Source organism: Oculina patagonica, chromosome 7 (genome assembly GCF_052425735.1).
Source record: "Oculina patagonica isolate OP01 chromosome 7, crgOcupat, whole genome shotgun sequence".
Classification (NCBI taxonomy): Eukaryota; Metazoa; Cnidaria; class Anthozoa; order Scleractinia; family Oculinidae; genus Oculina; species Oculina patagonica.
Window position 1 is genome coordinate 9,073,052 of NC_135764.1, and position 20,918 is coordinate 9,093,969.

General features: G+C 37.5%; 3 protein-coding genes across 3 annotated transcripts in view; 1 reads left to right on the forward strand and 2 right to left on the reverse strand.

Moving 5' to 3' along the window:
- LOC144659862 (uncharacterized) overlaps positions 1 to 656 on the reverse strand; it is a 60,317-nt gene extending 59,661 nt beyond the window's left edge. The window contains exon 1 of the mRNA XM_078520385.1: positions 151 to 656. Coding sequence (XP_078376511.1) covers positions 151 to 314 — 164 coding nt within the window. The 5' untranslated portion in view covers positions 315 to 656. The remainder of the gene's footprint in view (positions 1 to 150) is intronic.
- A 55-nt stretch (positions 657 to 711) lies between these two features.
- LOC144659867 (uncharacterized) lies at positions 712 to 8,989 on the reverse strand. The gene is made up of 5 exons (XM_078520389.1): positions 8,571 to 8,989; positions 5,000 to 5,096; positions 4,355 to 4,482; positions 2,293 to 2,392; positions 712 to 1,177 (listed from the first exon to the last, which is right to left on the reverse strand). The coding sequence occupies exons 1-5, from the start codon at positions 8,732 to 8,734 to the stop codon at positions 1,055 to 1,057; spliced, it is 612 nt and encodes a 203-aa protein (XP_078376515.1). The 5' UTR covers positions 8,735 to 8,989; the 3' UTR covers positions 712 to 1,054.
- A 6,074-nt stretch (positions 8,990 to 15,063) lies between these two features.
- On the forward strand, positions 15,064 to 18,715 carry LOC144659183 (uncharacterized). Its single transcript, XM_078519620.1, has 7 exons — positions 15,064 to 15,078; positions 15,362 to 15,428; positions 15,984 to 16,355; positions 16,967 to 17,088; positions 17,566 to 17,683; positions 18,148 to 18,239; positions 18,575 to 18,715. The coding sequence occupies exons 1-7, from the start codon at positions 15,064 to 15,066 to the stop codon at positions 18,713 to 18,715; spliced, it is 927 nt and encodes a 308-aa protein (XP_078375746.1).
- Positions 18,716 to 20,918: the final 2,203 nt, after the last annotated feature.

Sequence of the window (20,918 nt, forward strand, 5' to 3'; positions counted from 1 at the left end):
TTCTCGTTTGCCAAACCCTCTTCTAAAAGATCCCTCAAAAGGCAAGGTTTTCGACTAAGAAATTAAGCGACATTCATCTCCCAGTAAGAGTAAAACGTCAAGTAACCATACGAAGATACAAATGGAAGAAACGTCGGAAGGTTAAGTTACCTTGGTTTCGAGCCTCCATCCACGGCCTTTAAACTGACCACCAAACCATTCCTCAGCTTACACGAACATGTATCGATCTTCTCGCATGTTTCCTCCGAGATAGAAAACACTATTTTCAGAATAACAAAAGTTAGCAGAGCCCCTCGTATTCCAAACAAAGCCATCTTGTTCAAGACACTTAAAGAAGTGCGTGACGACAATACGGAAGTCAGTAATGCGACTCCAGTTGGACATTTTCTCGTCTCTAGTCTGCTCCAGGCTCTCGGTTTTTGGGGTCGGCAAAATAAACGGGCGAGAGCCCGTGTCTCTTTACAAAAAGGAACATAACACTTCGATAAAACCTCATGTTAGACGTAGAGTCAATAAACAGTACAGAGAGGGCATAAGTTAAAGTTTCTAAAGGGGGTTGCTTTGTGAATACGTTAATTTTAATTAAAAATCCTCTCAGACTTTCAATACATCACACAGCAGAAAATTATAAAAAGTTATGAAGTGACAGTCAGGATAAAAATAGTTTCAGCAGATAAACGAACTCAAATATAATAACCTCACTCAGCTGAATAGAAACAAATATCGTCTTTATTAACAATTTATTCCAATACTTAGTTTTAAAGCATATTCCTTTTATGCAGAGCTTTTCCTTTATACAGAGCTCTGTATCAACCTAATTAATGCAAGCCTGGCATTAAATTCATTTTTACTATTTCCTACCCAAGAAATGCTTGTCCAAGAAAAGTCGAAACGATATGCACTAGATACATTATTGAGTAACCTATTAAAAGAGCAAAATGGAATTCCCATTTAAGGCAACTTGGCATCGCATCACAGCGCAAGTGCACGTAACTAATTCTTAACTTTAGAACAAGTGATCATTTCAAAATTCGATAAATTTTACTGAAAACAATTATGTGGGAATGTTGAAATACGTTGCAAAAATGATGACGGCGAGAACTGAAGCACTCCTCAAATTGAGCACTATTTGTACACCTCCTTTTGCACAGGCGTACTGTGAAGCAAATGTTGCACTCTGAAAGAGAAATATACGCGAAATTAGCGTTTTAATTATTGGTTATATTCGTGAAGAATTCCAGTTACATTTATGACTGGTAAACTGGGCCAGTGGAAAAGTGGCGGTTGTAAACAATGTGATAAACCCCTTACTGACCTTACTCATGGCTCAATAGTGCCTGACGGATAGTGGGTTGAAAATTACTAAACACAACCCCTAATTACAAACAAAAATCACTTAGGGATAGATCGTTTTCACTGTCACGCAATGAAAAAATCGAAAAACCATTCAGTGGATGAAGTCAAGAAAACGGGATATTATTGAAGATAAAAAAAAGAAGTCGTTTCTCCAAGTTTTAGCACTGTGCGTTACCCCAAAAACTTAAGATATTCGCCGAAACGTTTTGCACAAATTTACAGAGTCCATTATGGAGCCGCCATATTGGTGTACCTCCGTGGTACAAAACATCTGGAAACTACTTTGGTCAACTAGGCCACTGATTATCAGTACTCGACAGGCAAACATTTACATGAACACTTTTCCTGCTACTTTAACTTCTCATATGGCTTAAAATCACGAGATAAATATATACTTTTGACAAACATGATTGTAACTTTATGTCATGCACCGTTATTTTTCTGAAATTCAAAAAGCGCTTGTTTTTATGTTTCCAAATGAAGGACGCTATTGAGCTGAAACGTTGTAACAGACATACGTTGAGTACCTCTTCTGCCTGACGTGGATACAAACTTTGGTGTCTGTAAGTTTTCGATTTTAGGACTTGATGATATCACGTGAAAACGATCTATTGGTAATTATCCGCCACCTGGGGTGGGTCTCACACCCTCCCCCGATGCTCCCCCCCCCCCCCCCCCCCTCCCGCTCTACCTCCCTCCATCGTTTGGAACGTATCAGTTTATGATGCCAACAAAAGACTCAAGTATCAACAGCCGATTATATGTATTCCGGTTGCCGTCGCCTCGTACAAAACTTCTGTTGCTTAAGTTCCTTAAAGTAAAAGTAAAGGACGTTGAAACAAACATGTCTTTTTAGGTCTTGGAAAACATTTCATTGTAGAAGGGATGAGGATCAACACCTGTTCCAAACATTTATTGCAAAGTGTAGGTATTTACATATATTGAACTTGTGACGGATTGTTGTGTCTCTGTAAAGCGTGATACAGATCCTTTTCCTGATGCTTTTGGATCACACTTTAGAGTAATCTTTGATCCCCTAAGAAAGAAACAAGCAAACATGCATCAGTCGATTGTAAATGAAAATGGAAAAAGCAAAAGCGAATAAATAGCAAAAAAGCTTTAGGCTCGCACAGCACCCGCGCACTACTATAGATACACAGTTTTGAATTGCATACGTTGTTGTCGAATCAGATTGTCTTTGGAAGCGGCAAAACCTGCAATTAAGTGTCAAAAGTATTCGCCGCCTGGTATCAGGAATTGATTCTCGAGAAGCGAAGTTAGTGTACTCTATTGTGCCACGACAGAAAAAAAAAAACTGAAAAAAATATAGGGCTTCAACGGGAGTCGAACCGGTCACCTTTTGCGATACCGGTGCGATTGTCTACCAACTGAGCTATTAAGCCACACTTTGGGAGCAATGTCAATTGTGAGTTCTTATTTTCCAGTGAAAGGATAGAATGACGTGTAGTATATGAAATAATTCATATTTCAACTGCCTTCATTAAAGTTATTTCCTATTCGATTCCTAGACAGACTTTGTCTCAGTAGAATCTATGACAGTTGAGCCGCCTCGATTGGTAACGAGCGTCCGAAAACCATTGTAATTGATGATTCCAAAGATTAATAGAGGTTTGTTGCGGCAAAGGAGAAGAAACAACTTAAACAACTTAAAGAGTACAAAAAAGGTCAAAGCGTTTTATGGCAAAACTTTAACGCGTTTTCTACTTATTAGCCAAAATGTCATTTAGACAATCTTTTGAAATAGACGAGAAACCACGGTAACACATTTGGTAAAAAATTCAAAAGCGATCTCTGGTTAGAAGTTTGATGAAAACAAGCTTTCAACTACCAGCCTTTAGTCTTAGGACAAAACTGTTGAAACACTTGGCAAATTTCCACTAATTTAGGTATCACAGTTCAGTTTTACCCCCACCCCCCCCCCCCCCCCACTCCCATTTCAATGTTGTCAATACTGTGGTGTTGTGAAAACAAAGCCTGGCGAACCGCAAACCCCAAGAAACAGCATTGAGTAGGGGGAGGGGAGAGGGGGATAAAAAGTTTTTTACCCGCTTGCAAGTCAGGACATAAATTTGTGAAAAGTGCGTCGTTTGTTTCAAAACGTTTTGCCCAAGATTGTGGCTTAAAACCTGGACACCAAATTGCGTTCCATTCACACAAAAAAGAATAAGTAACAGTGTATTTTGAGAATTTGTTCAACCGATTTTTTTTCGAATATAATTATAAGGAACTATAATTTTTTTGTAACACCATTTTTTCACCACTCATTTGTGGATTGTCACAATAATTTCACGTAAGGTAAGCTCAGTTTTGGTTATTCTGGGGCTGTTCTTTCATTGGAATGGACTGCCATTACGTAAGCCATTAACCCTCGCAAGCTTTAGAAAGGGAATCAATGACTTTTACTCCTCAACGGGCATCCACACGACAAAAACCATAAAACAGTATAATTATAGATATTTTATTATTTTTTACTAATGTTTCAACCGTGGTGAAATTAAGTTCTTTCAATATCAATGTCAATAACGATCTTACATTTATCCTCTATTCAGTTCTGGTAGAAGGGGTGTAAGTATAACTTAAGTGAAAATTGTTGATGAGTACAAGCACTAAATTTGCAAAATGCCATGAGCCACTTTCACAAGTGACATTTTGGACTGATTAATTAGGGCTAATACAATAAAGTGCTCAAAAGAAACCCTCAGGGAAGAAGAAAACGAGGGAGGAAAAGAAACACCTGTCAAAGAAGCCTGGAAACGGCATTTAAGGATGCTGCTTAGATGTGGCTCATCCAAGGACAGAGCTGAATGAAATTTAAGAGGTTTGGGAGACCTATGTGCTACCTGGCATGCTAGAGTTTAAAGATAAAGAAATCGAAATGATGTTGTGAAAGAACTGCCTCAGAGATGTAGGATGGTTTTGTTGTACAAAATTAAAATAAAACCAAAAAGCAGCACACTGTAACGCTACAACTGAATACCTTGAATAAGAAGGTGAACCACCTGTTATACTTCCATATGCAATGACAACATTGCCATCACTGTCCACACTAAAACTGGTGCTCTGTGATCCAGCAGGGTTAAATCCATAAGTAAGAACTTGACAAACCTGAACAAAGATAAAACATAGGTACGATTTACAAAATGTTTACATAATTCATGCCAACTTTATGCTTGTCTTTTAGATTAAAGAACTTTCAGTTTGTCACGGATTTTACCAAATTTTTGAACAGCCTAATTGTAAATTTGTGACGCAGGAAATCTAAAAATAATAGTCCATTTTTATTAAAAATCATTGAAACTGTTAACGAGCATCTTGAGCTGCGAATGGTTCGGATGAAAACGGATTGCAACTGGAAAAAGTAAGGCTCACTTTTTCAAGTTGTTTCCGCGCGTCTTAAAAAAACGATATTTATAGTCGTAGCTTGATTTCTATCCGCAAATTAAGGTTATACCTTCCTTAAGATGTTCAAAGGTAGTGTTATTTATGGGTTAAGTTGTATACCACTAATTTCAGAACAGTTTGGACCAATAATCTGCGAAATCCCCGTGACGTAGGTCCTTTAAACAAGTTTTAAGTGAGGTTCAGAAATCGAATAAATCAGTTGACATTATTTTCAACTCACCATTACATTGTCACACCCAGATACCGTACTGAAAGGTGTACATGGGTTCCAGTAAAATGTGCGTCCCGATCCATTAGATCCTTGTATGCCAGTAAAGCTACAAATGTGAATTATGAAGAGTATTTTTTAGCTGGGGCTCTATTGGTTATTATTATCAATACACGCGGCCAAATTGAAAACCGCCCTATTGAAAACACGCGCTTTGCGGGCCGCAAATGACTCCTAGCGGGCTGTTAATGCATTAACGGCCCTGCAGCTGATTGGTTCTCAGTTCATCATCCGATTAACTTTAACCAATCAGCGTCGCTGACGCGGGAAAACCATTCAGGTGCGTACGCGTACAGCAAGAGTCTCGAACAGTTTTTCGACAAGCCAATTGTGTTCGGTAGTCCATTTGTTGTAAATGAGACAAAATACAGCCAAGAAATCCGATTTTAGAAGCAAATGCACAAGGCGAAGAGACAAAGAGAGCAACTCCTTGTTGTCTTGCGAGAAACGAAACTTCGCTTACTTGAATTGTGTATCTCCGGTCGACCTAATTTAGCGAAAACAGTTGCAGGAATTTTACGCCGAAGTTCAATCGGAAAATGTAAGTTTGCAAAGTATTATTATCCATGAATCATTCCATTCCTCATTATTTTCAGAGACACTGCAGTAGCTCTTTTATACTACAACTACACAACAAGACATAAGCCTCAGTAGCATCGCGTATAATTTTCATGGCGACGAAGTACTTGTGTTTATATTTGAATTGAAAATCATGATGCTAACTTCATTAAACTGAATGTGTTACCTATCTGGATGTCATTTGGCCTTGTTTATTGATAATAATGATAATAAAATGACTTTTTTTTCGAGAATATTGTTTATTTGCTCCCTTGTAGTGTCATTTGTGGCCCTTGCGCTTCGCGCTCGGGCCACAAATGACACTACGCGGGCGCAAATAAACAATATTCCCTCAAAAAGTCATTTTATTCCCTTATTTAAGGGTAATGCTGTTTAAGCCTGGCCGGATCCATCCGCATTAAATTACACGAGAGACTGATAAACAGATGTTTACTTTTGGGAGGTTACATATATTGATATATTTAATAATATACATCAAAACATTTCTCGAATCTGATTGGCTTAGAGAATTGCAGTTTTTAGGAAATTCGATGCAGAAATGACGAAATTCAGTGCAAAAAACAAAAAACAAAACACAAACGCGACATCCTGATTGGTTAATAGACAAAGGCAGCCACAGGGAACCAATCAAACGCGTCCACGCGATTTGAATGGCGCGAAGTTTGGATCTAATTCGAGATGCGAGTGAAAAAAATGGCTGGCGTTTTGAGCACAGTAGAGGACCAGAAGATAGCTGTCAATACCATAGCACTGAAAAGCACTGGTTTTTCATTCTCGTTTTGGAATAACTGGTTTCCTAAGAAGGAAATTGCCGACGAAATCGAAAGTACAAGCTGACTAAGCTTCACAACGCCGAATTCGCCGAATTCAAAAACAACAACACATTTTCGAAGATTATGGACCAGATAGCCTCAAAAATATGCTAACATCGCTTGAAAGACACTGTACTTAGAGAACAGAACTTATAGGCTTTCTACTGTACGAGACAGAGGATTGTTTTAGCCAAGGAAGTGTTGAAATGAAAAGCGAAACAGCTTCACTTGGCTGGCCGTCGAATTGAAAGTGCTCAAGCAAAGCTCGACAAGTAGAATGAGCAGAAGAAAATCTCGATCTGGAAGAGGTAAAACCCAGAATCTTTTATTCAGACAATTCGTTTGACTGTTTAGCCAGATTATTCGACTAAAAAACTTTTAAAACATCGAAGAACCTGTACGTTGTTTGGGCTTTGACCTTGTTTTGAACGCCTTTGAAAAATTTACTTGTGCTTATTTATCCCAAATTGCACTCGAAATCATGTGATTACCTATACAAACAGCGCCACTTAAAAACATCTGTGATATAGTCTCACTCCAGTTCAATGGAGATACTCTTTTCTTCTTGGCCATCTGTATGGAGCTACATCTATGACAAAATTTCATACTGAGTATTTAAAATAAAATTTGCGTACTTGCGTTATGCCTCTTTGCGTTAGGCCTGTTTGCGTTATGCTTATTTGCGTTATGCCTGTTCGCGTTATTCCTCTTTGCGTGATGCCTTTTAGCGTTTTGCCTGTTTGCGTTATTGCTATTTGCAGAATCAGTTTGTTGCCTGTTCTATTTTGGATTGATGCATTGATGATTTCGATAGATTTGTCAAGATGTTTCCTATCATAATACAACAATACTGTATTAGACCGAAACTAATTGTGGAAAACCGGTCGGTATGAGCACTTTAAAAAAAAAAACCTGGTTATTCTTAAATATGTAAAACGGAATCGCTTAGTACGAACTATAATGCCAAGGGAAACCAAAAAAAACATCCATTTTTAACTCGGTTTCATCATACTACTGATTGTAATCCTATTTTTTTCCGTGAAGATAATCCTATGTGCTTCGCACAAGCAAGCCAGAAAGGCCGTAGAAAGTTATTTCAAAGTCAAGACTGAGTTCAGAACGCGTTGTCTGGCATTTTTTCTAGATGAGAGCTCAAACTGCATTTGTTGGGTCTAAAGCCATTGTCAACAATTCACGCAGTACAATACAACAGAATTTAAAATTGCGAGTCCACGCTTAAAAGCTCCCTTGATAGCTAATCACCGGTAAAATTCTCTCTAAGTGAACTCCAAGATTCAGACTTGACAGCTAATCACCGGTAAAATTCTCTCTAAGTGAACTCCAAGATTCAGACTTTTCGCGAGCTATTCATTCAGTAAAGAAATATGGCCATGTGGATAAAAGTGTGGTTGATAAATAGAATAATCTAAGTCCCGTGATAGTTTGAAGATGCTAGAAAAAAAACTCAAGTCTATCTCATATCGATTGATGTTCTGATAATCATAACCTTTCACCTTCTGCCTTGTTTTGCTAAGTAATGGAAAGTGAAAATTCTCATCTTTGAGGTTTCGCTCACGCGAATGAAACAGATCCTCTCCGGTCTGTATTTAGTTAAAAGCCCGCCAAAACTAGCACTCGAACAATGGAGTGTTCGAATTCGTATGAAACAATTATTTTTATTTAACGTTTTTGAGTATTTTTATTTAACCTGTGAGGTATCAGCTTACCGTTCGTCATGATCACGTACACCGAAGTTTTACAATTTAATTCCGTGACAAACGAGGACATATTGTTGCTGCGCAAACCAGGAAACATTTCTTGCGGACGCAAACTGTTTCTAGAAAAAACAGGAGCATCTTTTTGTCTCGGACACAAATTTGTGTGTCCACCACAGATGTTGCGCGCGGGGGTAAACACAACCTCATTGCGCCCTGGGGACGAGGTTGGGGTAAACAGGGAAACATTTGTGTCCCAACAATGTGTCCACGTTTGCCAAGGCCTCTTCTAAAGATCCCTCAAAAGGCAAGGTTTTCCACTAAGAAATTAAGCGACATTTCATCTCCCAGTAAAAATAAAACGTCAAGTAACCATACAAAGATACAAATGGAAGAAACGTCGGAAGGTTTTGTTACCTTGGTTTCGAGCCTCCATCCACGGCCTTTAAACTGACCACTGAACCATTCCTCAGCATACAGGAACATGTATCGATCTTCTTGCAAGTTTCCTCCGATATAGAAAATACTATTTTCAGAACAACAAAAGTAAGCAGAGCCCCTTGTATTCCAAACAACGCCATTCTGTTCAAGACGCTTTAAGAAGTGCGTGACGACAATACGAAAGTAATGTGACTCCAGTTGGACAGCTTTCTCATCTCTAGCCTGTTCCAGGCTCTCGGTCTAGGGAGTGAGAAAAATAAGCGGGCGAGAGCCTGGAACAGGCTATCTTGTCTTCGATCCAACATGTCCTCGAGAGGAAATTATCTGATATCGATAATTGGTATTTGACACCAAATTAACTTATATACATAATCTCGACTGATATGTCTACTTTGTGAGGTACCAACACAGGTGACCCAAGCGCTATATGAGTCTATATTATAAAGCTGAAAATTCAATAAACAGTTGACAAAAATAAATAAACTGAAAATAAAGTTTTATTTGTTAATTGTGTTTGTGTGTGGTCGCTGCCTATGTTATTTAGAAGGGGTTTTGAGCGATTTGGAGTGATTTTGAGCGAATGTTTGATATGCCGGTACATCATTATGTATATATTGTGACAAACAATATAACAAACAACAAACAAACAATACAAGGTATGGAATTCAACCGTACAGTCCAAAGGGGTTACAAGCTTGACAAGAAACATTTCTTTCTTTTTTATTTCACAACAGTCTTGTTATTCTCAAAAAATCTTATTTCTTTTTATCAATTTCTAACTTTTATTGGTCGGCTTTGCTCCATATACGCTTAAAAATCACATGATTTTATACGCTTGTCAGTTAATATTTTCTATATAATTTATACGCTTACGATAGCGAAAAAAGTCCTTTATACGCTAAGCAGTTAACCCCATTGACACCCTCACCTGTACCTTGTAATGTCCTCTATTACTATTTTGGGTACCACAGTTTTAAACTAGTGGTCCCCATAACTTCGTACATGCATAAAGTAAGATATGTGCCTGCACTCCCTTATATACGCTATATAGGTACGTGCCGCTGGACAGGATATGGTTTTTGAGCATTTTACTTTGGATAACAAAAGGCCTCTTTCGGTCTGGAACAGGGTATCGTTTTCTGGAAGTTGGCGCGAAGATCAGTTATTTTACTCTGGAATAGGGTATACATTTACAGAAATAATAGGTCACTAAGTAATATGGAAATTACTTTTAATACTTCTTGACAACTTGTGGTTTACAAAAATGCGAACTGAGACATAATATATAAATTTAGGCAAGCCTAAAAGCGGAGCTCCCCAGTTAATTATTTTGCACTTTATTGAACTCTGAATTCTGGCCATTGTAAAACTTTAAGGCTAAGAATTTTATATTCGTTTTATTTTTTTAATAAATAATAATTAATATTTTTCCTTATTTCTTTTTTACCGTGTCCGGGGTGGGGGGGGGGGGGTACTCCCTAAAATTTACTATGGGGGTGTGCCGTTGAGCATGTTGCCCAAACCAAGCTAACTCCAAGCAAACCGGAGTGAAAGCTAACCACAAGCAAACTAGAGTGAAAGCTAACCGCAAGCAAACCAGATGAATAAAGCTAACTGCGAGCAAACAGGGGTGAACCTAACTCCGGAAACAAAGAAGTGACATTCTGTCATTCCACCGAACAGGGTCACCCCATCCCCAACCCCCCCCCCCCCCAAAAAAAAAAAAAAAAAAAAAAGAAGAAGAAGATAGCACCTTGTTCACTTTTACATGTCTTTTGACTCCCCTTCCTCTTAAGGGGTTTCACTTCACTTACAGAAAAAAGCAAAAATTCTGGGAAGCTAGAATATTGTTTGTGAGTCTCAAACTCAGTTTTGTTATTTGATTACCCAGAAAAAAACAGAATCATGTCTGCTTGTGTATAAAACTATGCAAGAAAAAATATAACATCAATACTTTGACTACTCTTTTAAAAATTTGTTTGTATTATTGTCCACATCTTTATGGAGTCATGTTGCCCATTTGTCATGGAGTTCACAAAGTAAGCAAGTGAGTCACAATTTGGTTGCTACATGGTACCTTATGGATACTGCAAATTTTATCTGGCTTTAGAATATTTCACTTATTTTAAAAATAAGTTATATAGGTTAACATTTAAAATCTAAATAGGTTAACATTTAAAATCTAAATTTTGCTTATTTGCAGCTTTTCTTGATTTTAATTTACATGTAATTTACTAGTCTCTTAAAAATAGCATCATGACGACACCCAAACATCGAGCTGGATTTAATCTTTCCTGTTTTCTATTTATGTCCTTGTCCTTGTCTGTTTTTGTGTCTGTGGCACTGCAAACTCTGCAACTCATGTTAACCCTGAAAAAGTCAAATGCCACAGATTAAATTAAAATTGATTAATTGTCATCAATATCAATAGTTTATAAAACAAAACACTTAACTTGAGCTTGTTTAACTGAAGCCAAACCACTGGATGCAAAAGGATCCATTAGATATTTAACAGAGATGGATCAGCACAGACTATTTTTTTTACTGATAACTGCAAAGTCAACTAAATATTTTAATAAACTCAAAGCATCACTGCAAACCCTAACACCCCCTCTTACCGGTAATTAAAAGGTTTGGACTTTAATCAACCCCCTCCCCCTCTCCCTCCCGCTAGCCCTTTTAGAACTTCCATTGACCTTACATGGGATGGATCTGAATATTTGGGTTTTCCTTGGTATAAGAACCTGTGAAAAATGTCTGTTTTGAAGCTATTGTTTTCCTGCTCCATGTTGTTTTGAGGCTCTTTGATGCCTTGTTTCACTGGTTCATACACTGAGGATGAGCTGGCCATGGATTTCTGCCATAACCACACATTGGAATTTGTGAGGAGTTTGTGAGGGGAGGTGACATTCAAACCATTTAACCTTCCACAGTGAGGATAGGGTATAGATATTTTCTGGTACAAGATCTAGGCATTTCATGAAAACATACTTTTAGTGAAATATTAATTATTTAAATTGTCTACTAATAGATTGTAGTTGTTTTGAATGTCATTGAAGAGAGACAAACTAACTCCCGAGTTAGGATTTCGAGTTAGGATTTCGAGTTGGATTTTTGAGTTGGATTTTCGAGTTGGATTTCTGAGTTAGGATTACAAGTTGGATTTTCGGGTTGGATTTTCGAGTTGGATTTTTGAGTTAGGATTACGAGTTGGATTTTCGAGTTGGATTTCGAGTAAGGATTTCGTGTTGGATTTCGAGTTGGATTTTCGAGTTGGATTTTCGAGTTAGGATTTCGAGTTGGATTTTTTTTGACAAAGCAAAACCCATTACAATTATTGAAAGCTAACCATAAACAGGCTAACTGGAGTGCATAGTAGGCTAACCAAAGTGAATAGTAGGCTAACAGGAGTGTGTAGTAGGCTAACCGGAGTGCATAGTAAGCTAACTGGCGTGTATAGTAGGCTAACCGGAGTGCTTAGTACGGTAAGCAACTTGAAAATCCAACTCGAAATCTAACTCGAAATCCAACTCCAAAATCCAACTCGAAAATCCAACTCGAAATCCTAACTTGAAATCCAACTCGAAATTTTAACTCGAAATCCAACTCGAAATCCAACTGGAAAATCGAACTCGTAAATCCAACTCAAAATCCTAACTCGAAATCCAACTCAAAATCCTAACTCGGTGAATAGGCAACATCCATTGAGGAGTTGAATAATGAATGCAAATATTTCACAAAGTAAGAAGATCAGCAACAACCAAATGCAGATTAAAGCAGCTGGGTAAAAAAAGAACGAAACTGAATAAAAACATATTTCAATTATAACTAATATAAACTAGATACCTGATTTACTTTGCTGTTGTCCACTTTGCACAGAGCATTCTATACCAAGTTCAACAAAACTTGACTGTAGCCAGTAGGTATTCTTCATTCATTGCGGCTTAATGGCAGAATATAACACTACCTAAAAGAAGGATTGACATAATAATCTATTAAAAAACACCACACTAGCTCTAATTAATGGCCCTGTTTATAAAAAGAATTTATTAAAAATTCTGTCTTATTTTAATAATGGATCTCATCAAATATAATAATATTAGCCTCTTTCGTTTATACACTCAGTGTAGTGACCCTTCCTTCCTACAATGGGATATTTAGCTTTTCTACTTGGAGATTTCTTGTTAACTTACTTACAAGTATAGAAAAAACATTGCCATTGCAAAGATACACATTAAACACTGTCATAGTGATAGTCAATGTAAGTTTGCATACACAGCTGCATACAGTGTCTAAAATGGCATGAATTACTAGTAGAGCGAACAATTGTGTTTTATAAAATTACTCAAAATAATTAACTAAGATAGTTTTATGTGGAAATAAACTGAGTTTTTTTTTGTTTCTGCTAAGGTGTGGTAAAAACGTGTCAACGCAAGAAATTCGCAACGTAACGATCTCTTAGCGTATTCGTCCACGACCCTAAAATAGTTCGTTCAAACGAATTCCAACAGCGAGTAAATAAGAATAAATAGATGAATTAAAAAACTAAAACACTAAGTTTAGCTGGGAGTTTAAATAAAAACATTAAGTCATTAAAGTGCTACTACGATCAAATTTTCGATTTCCATTTTTTTACATTTTCGTGTACAAGAAGACTTTCTTACTCACCTTGCCAATTTTCAATCCATTACGAACATCAGAAGTCGTTTTATTTTAATGTTTATTTCCGATAATTTACGGCCGCCATTAAAAAACCTTGTTCCAAGGCTTGGTTGCGAATAGGGAGAAAATGACGTCAAGGCTCCAAATACCTCACGGGTTGAAATTATAATAACAATATGTAGTGAAAATCACGCGAAAAGCAACAAAAAGTTTGGGCTTATTTTTCGTGCAATGTTCTATGCTGATTGTTATTATAATTTCAACCCGTGAGGTATTTGGAGTCTTTGACGTCATTTTCTCCCTATTCGCAACCAAGCCTTGGAACAAGGTTTTTTAATGGCGGCCGTAAATTATCAGAAATAAACGTTAAAATAAAACGACTTCTGATGTTCGTAATGGATTAAAAATTGGCAAGGTAAGTAAGAAAGTCAAATTGTACACGAAAATGTAAAAAAATGGAAAACGAAAATTTGATCGTAGTAGCACTTTAACAGCTCATGAATTAATCGGAGGCAAAGCGGCCGCAGTTTTTCGTATTATTATCCAACCGCGTAGTACATGTGTAAGCATATAATTACAGATTTTCACAAAAAACATGGACTTAGTGTATTCAGTAAAGTCAAAGTTTGTTACCTCATATTTGAAGTCGGAGAATGCTTGTCAATTCACAGCAATTCAGCAGGGCAAAGCTTTCAACCAGCTCATGAATTAATCGGAGGCGAAGCGGCCGCAGTTTTTCGTATTATTATCCAACCGCGTAGTACATGTGTAAGCTATAAATTATAACTTACTCCAGCACCACCGACCTTTTAATTATCTGCGAAGGTCTATTTCAGCCTTTTCCATCCGTGTATCTATTGACACTTCTTTTTTCCTTCACTTCAGTTAATTGCGTTTAGCTCAATTACTAGAGCTGGTCAGCCGCCGAAACGGTAGAAACTCGCTCGCTCTCCACCTGTGCCATTTTTTCGGATCTCCCCGTAAGCCCTTATCGTTTGCCATAACTAACATGATGTGTAAAGCCTTTAGACGGGGTAGACCGAGAAATATTTACGTAGACATTTCTTTTTCCTGCTCGGTTTCTCCTTGTGCTTCGTTCAGCTTTCAAACTGACCGGGTTGTTCACTTTGTCCTTCATGTAAATCTAAATGGACTGACCATGGAAAAGTACTTGCGCCCGCGGACCAATAGCAATGCTATCACTTGGTCAGCGGTCAACTTCACAAAAACACGCGACCTTGACCAGTGCTAAACCTGAGCCCGCGATATGGTCATGTGATACTGGTCAGCGGATACGTTGTTTTGACAGCTGTCAATTGACCATAAAATGGATGTCCAATATCAAAGATCTTAGTCGATTACCTCACTCATTTCTGGTTAACGAAGGAGGCAGAAGATTGTCTCCCCTCCCCCCTCTGCTTGGGTTGCCTTGGGACTCCCCTCCCCCTCCCCGAGAGTCTGTAGGCGCGGCGGGCGTACGCACCAAATTTTTTCGGCCTCCTGGGTTTACATCAATTCTCTCGTACCCGCATTACCCATGGTGCTCCGCTCCGCGCGCTGGCGCGCGCTGAGGAGCTCCGCTAAAAAAAATACAACGTTGCAGACGACCGGAAACCCGGGCAGGAAATTACTTAACTGGCTTCTTTTAATGCGTTGTGTACGCCAAGTTGATTTAATGTTCGCATTAATTCCTTGGCTTTCATACTCTTCATTTGCACTTTGATCTTCAGTGGAACATTTATTTCCCCACCAGCAGGGTATCGTTTTTTCATATTTACTCTGGAATAGGGTATCTTTTTCCATATTTATGCTCTGGTACAGGGTAAGGGTTTTTATAGCCCAGCGGCACACCCCCACCCACGCCTAAATATTCATATGTTCAATCATTTGAATCCAATAATATTGGATAATTGATAATTTTAAAAGGCTCATGCTAGGAAGCAGCACTGCAATAACTTTTGGTGGTAAACTTTTATTCCTCTTCTATGCAATGTTACAGACTTCCTGAGGGAGTTTATATACACGTAAACCCATCACTTCAAAACAATTATTTGATTTAATGTGGTAATTTAATTGCAAAAGCTAACAAGCTGTTTTACATTTAGATATTGATTACTGCACTGCTAGCTACTGCTACTGGTTTGGACCAACCATCATCCTCAGCTGAAACAAGTATGAACTTTTTTTTCACTAATTCTACTGTATACCATGATTATACCGTGTACCGGTTTTCATTGCTTATGTAATAATGCATTCACAAGGATTAAGAAAAATAAACATGGCACTCATAAATTATGACTGTCAACATTTTTATTTTTCCATTACGGATAACATACTACAGCCACAAAGTTTCTATCATAATGGTAATTTATATATAATTAGTTACAAGGTTTGACAGTACGGTACTGATATATTTATATATGTGTGATATTGGATCGCCAGCCCCATGCTATGGAATGAGCTGCCCACGGAGATTATACACCATGCCAAGTCGATCTTAACTGTTAATAAACTGCTGAAAACTTTTAATTAGTTTTACATGTAGGTATTTTTTATATATATATTTCAAAAACTGATGAAGAGGCAGATTATAAAGCAGCAAACAGTTGTGTATACAGAAAAAATCTCATAAATGCTCCAAAATAATTTTGTGTAATAGCACAAATAATATCTATTTTTATTATAGTTATTATTATTTTAAAAATATTATTCATATTTTTATTCCAGCTGATTTGGCTAGTGTTTTGGAAGCAGCCAATGAACTCTTATTAGAGTGGCGGGCATCCAAGGCACCAAAGCAGAACTGGGGGCAGCGGAGTACCATCTTGAATGAAAGCTGGGTATCTCTACGTGAAACGCTGATGAACACCACTGTATCTGGATATGCAGTGAATGAGACAAGCTGCATGAAATGCTCAGAGCATGTGGCTGTTGTCCGCTGTTATGACTGTCACATACACACAAGATTGTGTGGGCATTGTCATCAGTTGATCCATGAAATGCAACCATTTCACGATCGTGATGGTTCAACTGGTGGATTTTGGAAGCCTATCCCACCAATAGTTTCATTGGACTGTGATGGACAATGGATTTCTGTTGGTATGTAATGTATGCTCCCATGTATACTCTTAAGTGTATTGCTTGTTGTTTAGAAGAATACAAAAAACATCATTGGACATGTCTCCTTCTAGAGAAACCGTAATTATATTTAAAAAACTGGATTTTAGACGTGTCAAATTTCGGCTTTATTAACAAACCTTCCTCAGGGCAACTGAGGAAAACCAACAAAGCAAACGTTTACATACAAGCTCGCTTGTTGTTTAGAAAGTATATTGGGTTGTGGCTCGCTGGTGTAGAAGACACACTTGTTTCTGATCTAATAACAGTCTTTATGCTTGATATGGTTTTGTGACTGATGGAGACGTACCATTTGTTTGCTTTCCTTGCGGTTCCATCTCGCATCTGATTTGTTGCTACACAATTTATATGTCAAAATGAAATCGAAGCGTTCTCACTTTTTTAACTCGCTATAAACCTAATTTTGACATTAGCCTCAACTAAAACATAAGAAGAGCCTGTTGTGTTTGTATTAAGTGTTTGTATTGTATTATCATTGTGCTAAGTTATATACTGTGTTGCTGTGTCTAAATTGTGTCAAATACTTTGGTGTATATATTGGGGCATTATACATTAAAGACATATTCTTTTAGATCGCTTGTTACCATCATCACATGCAAGTTTGGTCTGCCCCACATGTAACAGTGAATCAGCAAAGAATATGAAGCCAGCATTATCTGTAATGCATGCCAAAGCTCATTCGTGGTCTTGTCAGGTAGGTTTCTCATGAAAAGCTTCCATTTACCTCAAATTCTGAAAAAGTGTTAGTCTATTTGAATTGGTTCTCTCAGCTCAGATGTGATAATTGCACTGTCTAGAAAAAAGGAATAATTAAGTTATGAAAAATTGGACACTCCATAGTAACTGTTGCTTATGAGAGGTGGCTGTTGATATTTGTTATACCTATTCTATCATGGTTGCAATAATTAATTCTTAATTTCACTCGTCGCCAGTAAAAGAGTAGGAGAAGGAGCCCTTGCACTTGTTTTCATACATGACAGGCACAGGGATATAAATGGCAAGAACATCATGAGCAGCAACAGTATTGTACAGTATTGTGTGAATGGGAGGCACTCAGGCCATAAAAAAAATTACAATCATCCTGCACAAACAGCAGGATAGTAGTTACATAACATCTATGATCAATATATTTTTTATTTGTGATAAAACTTATGTTATATTTATTTTGCAGGTTATCTGGGGTGGAAGGTGGCAGAATGGTGCTTCTGCAACTACTGGAGAGGAAGTGGAACAAATCAATAGCCATTTCTCTCGGCTTGGTATCAGTACTAAGCATATGCTTCCTGAAGGTACATGTAATACACTGAATTTAAAGTCTTTTAATGTATTGGTTTTCTTCATGTTTAACGAGAAACATTAAAATTCTTGCAGTTAAAGCATCTACTGTTATAGTGATAAATAACAACTCTGTCAATGCCCCTTTGTTAAACTGTGGTAGACAGCTGACTAGCTGCGCCATTGAGTTCCTCTTCACCTTGGAACTTTAGGCCTTTCACTAACTGATCTCTAAATGTTTGTCGGTTCTGATTAAGTTAGTGGTGTAATAGTAAAGTTTTAAGAATTAAAAGTGAAAAAATTAACAGTGAATTTTACCCTAGGTAAGCTTCTTGGGGCCTGAAATTAAATAAGTCCCCTGGGGACTTAATTATAATAGCTGTTATGATCAATACCTTGTTTTGTGCCACAGTTATAGTATATGGAAGTGGCTTGGTTAAAATAGATATTAATTTGAATTTGCATTTTTAATAAACAGGACGTGAAGAATTGCTTACAGAGAATGCTCTTCAGTGGAATCGTAAAAAGGTAGAGAGGTTGCCTCAGATTCTAGCAAAAAGGTATTCAAAGGTAGGTGTCGTTTTCAGGTGATTGGAAAAATGACATGGTCTAGAAGTTGTTCTTAACCTAAAATATGGTAGTCGAATGTTACAAATAAATATGTTTTAACATGTGCACTCAGTCTGGTACTTTGTCATGTATTACGTTTTTGAGGATAGCTCCTTTTGTAAATTTGTTGTTTGTTGATGTTTTTATGCATTGATGCCACTAATGTCAGCCTTGCTTTTAACATTACCGGTCTGTCAAAACAATACAGAGGAAGGAAAATCAATGGACTTTTCTTTTTGTTGAGAAAATGACAGTTTATTCAGTGTCAACTCAAAACATCAATTTTGCTTACACAGACAAAGATGCAACTTTCAAATGCAGAAAAGGATCTTTCAGAACAGCTAGAAGGGCTTCATGTTTCAGCTGATGTGTTGACTTGCTGGAAGGAAGATTTATATCATGCTGCTCAGAGTAAGATTTTTGGCGGTGCTAAATGAGCATCGCTCAAATGCCTAGTATAGTTGTCCACATGTATTTTCTTGTTATCATAATGACATGACCTGGTATTCTAGAATTCTTCATTATTGCAAATAGTTCATTTCTTTCCACTGCTATATTTCAGAGGAGCAGAACTCTCAAACCACCAAAAAAGTTGCCATTTGACAGAAAGAGAAAGAGTTTTTGCTGAAAACTACACAACGCGAACATATGACAACAAAGGATAAAGTGCTGTTTGAAGCCGCCAAGCAGTTGTCTGGTCAAGTAGTTTCAACATCTGCTGTTTCAAATTCTGAAGTGGATGTTGGTGATGGCGAAAAACTTTTGCTGGAAAAGGCCATTTCCCATTTCCAAAAACAGATGGAACGGTGCTACTTCTCCATTTCTCAGATGGTCTACAACATGGGAAAGCTAGGAGGTTATACCTGATTAATAATGTTAGCAACTTCTGCTGTTGTAATGTCTGACATTTTTCCTTGTGGAAAATGTTGCCATGTTGGTGAACTCTTCTCATTAGTCAGTCTTTAAATACTTTGTCGAGTCTTTGGTTGTTGATTTTGTCCAAATAGGATGTTTATGTTTGATTATCTTGGTACATCGGGCAAGAGTGTTAAATACTATCCATTACATTTTTACAGTTAACAGACTTAACACGTACAAAGCCTGTGCATTCTACTGTATGTTTCAGTTAAGCCATTACAACTGTACTTATCATCTTTGTTTGTATATTTAAGACTCCAGTAAGCAGAGGAAAAGGATTCGGAGAAAGGTGTCTCTTGAGAAAGATTCCTTAAAAAAGGCCGTATCAAATTACAATGAACTTGTTGGAGAAAGTAGCAAAGTTGTCCTAGAAAACATTGAGAATGGAGAGTTCCCATGGCATGTAACTGATGGTTCTTTGAATGACAGTGGTACAAGTAATATTGTTTGTCACATTGTTTTAAAGTGCCTATTTATTGTGTCTAGAGTAGTCGTTAAGCTATAGCTATTGCTGATAGATGCCTATTGGTATGTTGCAATATTTCAAGAGAACTGTATAAAAATGATGATAAATTTTTATTGGTAGCAGTAGCCGGATTAATGGTAACAAGATGTTCATTTTTTTATTGACTCAAATTGCTTTTATTCGGTGTCCGTCAGTTTAGTTGTTTTTGTATGGTTTGGTACAATAAATGATGTGATATTATCACCTTACTTTGTAGTTTCCATGAGTACCAAGAGAGCAGCGGTGGAAAAACAAATGGAAATAAATAGATTGAAAGAGGAGCTACCGCTGATCAAGAGAGAGATGAATTCATTCATTTCTTTTTACAAAGATGGTATTATTCCGTCCATTGAGAAGGAGAAAATGGAAATGCAAGCTTCATTGATTGGTAACAGTGTATACTAGCCTTGAGTCCATTATTTGCATTCAAAGGATTATTGAAACGCTCATCCTTGTTATGCCTAATGTGGCACGTAAGGCCTCTCCTTGTTAGGGCCATGATTTTTTGGGCGCTGTTTTGGGGAGGCCATTAATTTTTAAAATGCATTTTGGGGAGGGTGAGGGTCGTGAACTTTTGAGCCAGATTTTCACAAAGAATCTCTAGGGATATGTAAGAATACAATTAAGTCCGCTTTGTAAGGTGTTGTTTTTTCATCTATACCTTTGTAGTTGACAATGAGATTGAACGTTTTTAACCTACATTCACAAAGTTCCCGAATTTTTTGTTGCTTACATGCCCAAGAGGTTTGGAATAAAGGTGTGGGCAATGCCTGATGCAACCAATGGTTACATTTGGTAGCAACAAATCTACACTGGAAAGAATGTTGAGCAAAGAATGCCAGAAGTTGGCTTAGGCACCAGAGCTGTTTTTGACTTTACCCAAGGATATGATAATCAAGGATATATAATTGTGACCGATAATTTCTATACCAGCCCCACCCTAACCCAGAAGTTACTTCAAAAAGGAATTAACAGCCTTGGCACTGTTAAAGCAACCACAAAGGTTTACCAAAGGAACCTGTTTTCCTAAAAAACCTAAAGCAATGTCGGGATCTAGTTCCTGGAGAACCTGTGGTAGACTTCTTGATGTTTCCTGGTATGACCACAAACCAATGTATTTCTTGAGTACCATTCATAAGCCTTTGCATTCCCCAGTACACCACAGGTTACCAAGGAAGACATAAGGAGAAGCAATTAAGGAGTAGTCCTGGTTCCAT